The sequence below is a fragment of the Callorhinchus milii genome, unplaced genomic scaffold (genome assembly GCF_018977255.1).
Source record: "Callorhinchus milii isolate IMCB2004 unplaced genomic scaffold, IMCB_Cmil_1.0 Scaffold1, whole genome shotgun sequence".
Lineage (NCBI taxonomy): Eukaryota > Metazoa > Chordata > Chondrichthyes > Chimaeriformes > Callorhinchidae > Callorhinchus > Callorhinchus milii.
Window position 1 is genome coordinate 137,750,307 of NW_024704742.1, and position 6,000 is coordinate 137,756,306.

A 6,000-nucleotide genomic window follows, 5' to 3' on the forward strand; every position below is an offset into this window, starting at 1 on the left:
TCACCAATGATATCCTGACCATCTGTGACCAGGGCTCCCTCTGTCTCCTCGTCCTCCTCGACCTATCGGCAGCATTCGATACGGTCGACCACGCTATCCTACTCCACCGCTTGTCCTCCCACCTCAACCTTCAAGGCACTGTCCTTGAATGGTTTAGCTCTTACCTTTCCCACCGTCTTCACTTCGTCTCAACGAATGGCTTCTCCTCCACCCCCCGTACTGTCTCATGTGGTGTCCCTCAGGGCTCTGTCCTCGGTCCCCTCCTCTTCACCCTCTATATGCTCCCCCTCGGTGACATCATCCGCAAACATGGGGTTAACTTCCACATGTATGCGGATGACACCCAACTCTACCTTTCCTCCTCTACTCTCAACTCCACGACCACCGATGTCCTGACAGCCTGCCTGTCCGACATCGAGTCCTGGACGAGAGACAACTTTCTTCAGCTCAACGTGCGAAAAACCGAGGCCCTCCTGATTGGCTCACGTCAGCGCCTCCGCACCTCAGGCGCTGACACCATCAGCATCCAAGGCTGCACTCTCCACCTCTCAAAGCCAGTCAGGAACCTCGGCGTTTTGTTCGACCCTGAGCTGTCCTTTCTCCCTCACATCCGCACCACAACTGGCACCGCCTTCCATCACCTCCGGAATATCGCCAGATTACGGCACTACCTCACCCCTCACGCTGCTGAAACCCTGGTTCACGCCTTTGTCACCTCAAGGCTGGACTATGGGAACTCTCTCCTCGCCGGCCTTCCCGCCACCTCCCTCCACAAGCTGCAGGTCATTCAGAACTCTGCAGCTCGTGTACTGTCCCGCACCAGGCTTCGGGACCACATCACTCCCACCCTCGCTCGCCTCCACTGGCTCCCCATCCCCCAGAGGATTGATTTCAAGATCCTCATCCTCACCTACAAGGCCATTCACGGCCTTGCTCCCTCCTACCTCTCCAACCTACTATCCCCCTACCTACCTGCCCGTACCCTCCGTTCCTCTGGCTCCGGTCTGCTCCACGTCCCCCGCCCCAACCGCCCTACTATCGGTGGTCGGGCCTTCAGCCTCTCAGCCCCGAGGCTCTGGAACTCCATCCCCCAGTGCCTTCGCCTTGCTTCCTCCCTTTCCTCCTTCAAGGCCGGTCTCAAAACCTTTCTCTTTGACCGTGCCTTCAGCTCCCCTCTCGACTCTCTTCCTCCTCCTCGCTCCCTCCCTTCCCTCCCCTCACCCTGACCATTTCCCCCTCCTCTCTCCCTCCCTTCCCTCCCCTCACCCTGACCATTTCCCCCCTGCTCGGGTCATGACCCAACTGTGCAGCGCCTTGGGACGTCCTCCTGACGTGAAAGGCGCTCTATAAATGGAATCTTGTTGTTGTTGTTGTTGTTGATGTCCCCAGGGTTTAGCGGTTTAAGTTTGTAAAGGAGATTTGAAAGGTTGGGGCTTTTTTAGCAAGCTGAGAAGGTTAGGGGTGACCTGATAGCGGTCGCTAAACCTCAAAGAGTCACAAAAGATTTTCCTCTCATCAGCCAGTCAGTCACAAGAGGAATAAATGTAAAACCATCACAAAAAATTAACTAACAACAACAACAACAAGATTCCATTTATAAAGCGCCTTTCACGTCAGGAGGACGTCCCAAGGTGCTGCACAGTTGGGTCATGACCCGAGCAGGGGGGAAATGGTCAGGGTGAGGGGAGGGAAGGGAGGGAGCAAGGAGGGGGGAAATGGTCAGGGTGAGGGGAGGGAAAGGAGGGAGCAAGGAGGGGGAAATGGTCAGGGTGAGGGGAGGGAAGGGAGGGAGCGAGGAGGGGGAAGAGAGTCGAGAGGGGAGCTGAATGCACGGTCAAAGAGAAAGGTTTTGAGACCGGCCTTGAAGGAGGAGAGGGAGGAAGCGGCGAAGGCACTGGGGGATGGAGTTCCAGAGCCTGGGGGCTGAGAGGCTGAAGGCCCGACCACCGATGGTAGGGCGGTTGGGGCGGGGGACGTGGAGCAGACCAGAGCCAGAGGAACGGAGGGTACGGGCAGGTAGGTAGGGGGATAGTAGGTTGGAGAGGTAGGAGGGAGCAAGGCCGTGAATGGCCTTGTAGGTGAGGATGAGGATCTTGAAATCAATCCTCTGGGGGATGGGGAGCCAGTGGAGGCGAGCGAGGGTGGGAGTGATGTGGTCGCGGTGTCTGGTGCGGGACAGTACACGAGCTGCAGAGTTCTGAATGACCTGCAGTGTGGAGGGAGGTGGCGGGAAGGCCGACGAGGAGAGAGTTCCCGTAGTCCAGCCTTGAGGTGACAAAGGCGTGAACTAGGGTTTCAGCCGCGTGAGGGGTGAGGTAGTGCCGTAGTCTGGCGATGTTCCGGAGGTGATGGAAGGCGGTGCCAGTTGTGGTGCGGATGTGAGGGAGAAAGGACAGCTCAGGGTCGAACAAAACGCCGAGGTTCCTGATGGCTTTGAGAGGTGGAGAGTGCAGCCTTGGATGCTGATGGTGTCAGCGCCTGAGGTGCGGAGGCGCTGACGTGAGCCAATCAGGAGGGCCTCGGTTTTTCGCACGTTGAGCTGAAGAAAGTTGTCTCTCGTCCAGGACTCGATGTCGGACAGGCAGCTGTCAGGACATCGGTGGTCGTGGAGTTGAGAGTAGAGGAGGAAAGGTAGAGTTGGGTGTCATCCGCATACATGTGGAAGTTAACTCCATGTCTGCGGATGATGTCACCACAGGGGGAGCATATAGAGTGTGAAGAGGAGGCGACCGAGGACAGAGCCCTGAGGGACACCACATGAGACAGTGCGGGGGGTGGAGGAGAAGCCATTCGTCGAGACAAAGTGAAGACGGTGAGAAAGGTACGACCTAAACCATTCAAGGACAGTGCCTTGAAGTTTGAGGTGGGAGGACAAGCGGTGGAGTAGGATAGCGTGGTCGACCGTATCGAATGCTGCCGATAGGTCGAGGAGGACGAGGAGACAGAGGGAGCCCTGGTCACAGATGGTCAGGATATCATTGGTGACCTTGACCAGGGCAGTTTCTGTGCTATGGGCAGCACGGAAACCTGACTGAAGGGGTTCGAAAAGAGAATGGGTGGAAAGGAAAGAGCGCAGTTGGGAGGCGACAACTCTTTCCAAGACCTTGGAGAGAAAGGGGAGGTTGGAGATGGGCCGGTAGCTTGATAGCTGCGACGCATCAAGGGAGGGTTTTTTCAGGGTGGGCGTGATGGTGGCAGTTTTTAATGGAATGGGGACAGAGCCAGAGGAGAGGGACAGGTTTATGATGTCAGTGATATGTGGGGCAAGAAAGTGGAGCTGGGAGATAAGGAGTGGAGTGGGGATGGGGTCAAGGGAGCAGGTGGTTGGTTTTAGGGATAGGATGAGTTCAGTGACAGAGGGTGGGGAAACGGGTACGAAGGTGTGTAGGGGAGGATGGGTAGGAGTCGGAGTGTGGGAGGGAAGGGGTGGGTGGTGGGTGGAAGTTGGAGGGGAAGTGACCGCGGAGCGGATTCCCTTGATCTTGGATTCAAGGAAATCCAGCATCTCCTCGCAGTGAAGGTTGGAGGAGATGACCTGCGCGGCGTGGCGGGGGGGACGGAGGAGTCGGGTTGTGGTGGAAAACAGTAGCCTGGGGTTGTTCTTCGCCTCCAGGATTATCCTGGAGTAGAAGGACGACTTGGCCGAGGCTAGAGTGGAGCGGTAAATTTTGAGGAGGTCCAGCCAGATTTGTCGGTGGACCGTTAGGCCAGATTTGACACAGGTGCGTTCAACGGCCCGCACCTGACTTTTCAGTGAGCGGAGGTGGGTGGTGTACCAGGGGGAGGAGCGGGAGTAGGAGACAGTGCGGGAAGTGATGGGGGCAAGAGTATCGAGTGTGGAGGAGAGGGTATTGTGGAGGAGGGAGAGAGGAGAAGAGGGGTCGGTGAGGGTTGAAGGCCAGAGGGAGAGGAGTTCAGAGGACTCCAAGGCATCGGTTAGGGATTGTGGGGGTAATTTCTTCCAAGGGCGGTAGAAGATGGTGGTGGGTCTGGTGGAGGTGGGGAGGGGGGTGGAGGTGGTGAAGGAGATGAAGTAGTGGTCAGAGATGGCCTTGTCGGTAATAGTGACATCCGAGACACTGAGGCCCCGGGTGATCACCAAATCGAGTGGGTGGCCGTGACTGTGAGTGGGGGAGTTTATGTGTAAGGAGAGGTTGAGTGAGGAGAGCAGGGAAGAGAAGTCTGTGGAGATGGAGCAGGAGGGTGTGAAGTGTAGGTTAAAGTCGCCCAGGATGATGAGGCGATCGGAGGGGTGGGAGAGGGTGAAGTGCTCAAAGGAGGGGAAAGAGCCAGTGGAGTAGGGGGATAGGGCAAGTGGTGTCCTTGAGATAAGGGCAACACCACCGCCACGGTTAGAGAGGGTTAGAAACCTTCACTTTACACAGAGAGGATGGGATTATGGAATCCTCTGCCACAGACGGAGTTGAGGCAAAGTCCGTCAATAATAATAATGAGTCTTGCATTTCATATAGGGTTTGATCACATCTTTGAGATGTCTCAAAGTGCATCATAGAATACACTGTAAAGTGAATTGACAGTATATTTTGTGGGCGAAACGCAGCAGCCAATTGCGCAGCTGTGTCTCACAAACAGTCGTGGATTGAACGACATATTTATAATTTTTTTTGAAGGAATTATTCCCCACGAAAATGTGAACCGCCATTCAACTAACAACCAGGTTCCTACTTACTGCTAAGTAAACAGAAGCGTGTGGTGAGAGGAAAATTGCCCAACTTATGCTAATCGAACCCAAGTCTCTTGCCTGCGAGGCGAGTGCTCTGACCACTGAGCTACAGGAATCCACAGTCAAGTCCATAAAAGGGAATTGTTGTTCGAAGTGTATTAAATTAAATGGTGTTGGGGGGAGGGAGAGTGAGCGAGACACAGGGTGGGACTGAGCATCATGTGAACAAAATAAAACTTGTCAAAATGGAATGAACGGGCGGAGCGGCTGTTTTCATGCTATAAAAATAGCATCATTTTAACAGTCAGAAACGGGAGTAGAATACAGAGCTGCAGTGAGAACTAGCGCCAGCACAGACACTTTGTTTGCGATCAGCCGGGTGTCTGATAACAGAGGAAACTCATCACTGCGCTGAAGAGTCTTCAAACCAAACTACTCAGAATTCCACCTATATCTGGAAATGTCTGTGTGTCTGGAATGAGATGTGCACTTTGTCCCCAGAGGGACGTATCCTGCTCACCTCATCACAGACAGTATTCTGCGCAGGATGGGAAGATCACCGATTCAACAACAAATTATATAGCACCTTTCATGTCGGGAGGACATCAAGAGAGGGGTGAGGGGAAGGGACTGTGGGATGGAGTTCCAAAAGGTGAGGCAAACACTTACACTGTGGGGCTCAGTGAGTAACACAGTTCTGTTCAGTTTAGAGACGGGAATCTTATTTGCAGGAGATATCACATGACTGTAATTATTCCAGTAAAAGGTAAAGCAGTAATTAAAGCCAGTCAGGTTTCTGATTGGAAAGTACGTACGGAAGGCCGAGGCTGACAGGACCAGGGTACAGAGCACAGCTCCCAGCATCATCGTCCCTCACTCAGGACACACTCCTTCCCCGCGCACGTCTGCCTCGCACTGGCACAGCTGGTCACCCTTCTCTTTCCTTCCTCCTCTCGTTCTGTGGTCACCACCAGAGCTCCACCCCACACATCCGCTTTGTTCTGATGCTCTGTAATGTTTCTCCCCAACACTAACCCGCCCTCACCCCCTGTCACAGTAACTGGGTGACTTTTAATCCTCTATTACATTTCACACCCTTGTTATATTGGCCACGTTTACATGGGAACATACAAATTTGTTGGCGAAGGAACGCAAAGGTCCATCTCGTTCGCCTTCCACCATCCTGGCAGTCGCTTGACATGTCATTTCCCAAACCATACAGTGTATCCTGAGATATTATTTTTCTTGCAGAAATCTATCTAATTTGTTCTTGAAACAAACAACTATGGAAGAAGCAAACAAAATTGGGGGAGGGA

General features: G+C 53.9%; 1 protein-coding gene across 1 annotated transcript in view; it reads right to left on the bottom strand.

Moving 5' to 3' along the window:
* Positions 1–5,707, bottom strand: part of LOC103174418 — a 48,827-nt gene extending 43,120 nt beyond the window's left edge. Inside the window, exon 1 of the mRNA XM_042336231.1 lies at positions 5,500–5,707. Within this exon, the coding sequence (XP_042192165.1) occupies positions 5,500–5,551 (52 nt within the window). The 5' untranslated portion in view covers positions 5,552–5,707. The remainder of the gene's footprint in view (positions 1–5,499) is intronic.
* Positions 5,708–6,000: the final 293 nt, after the last annotated feature.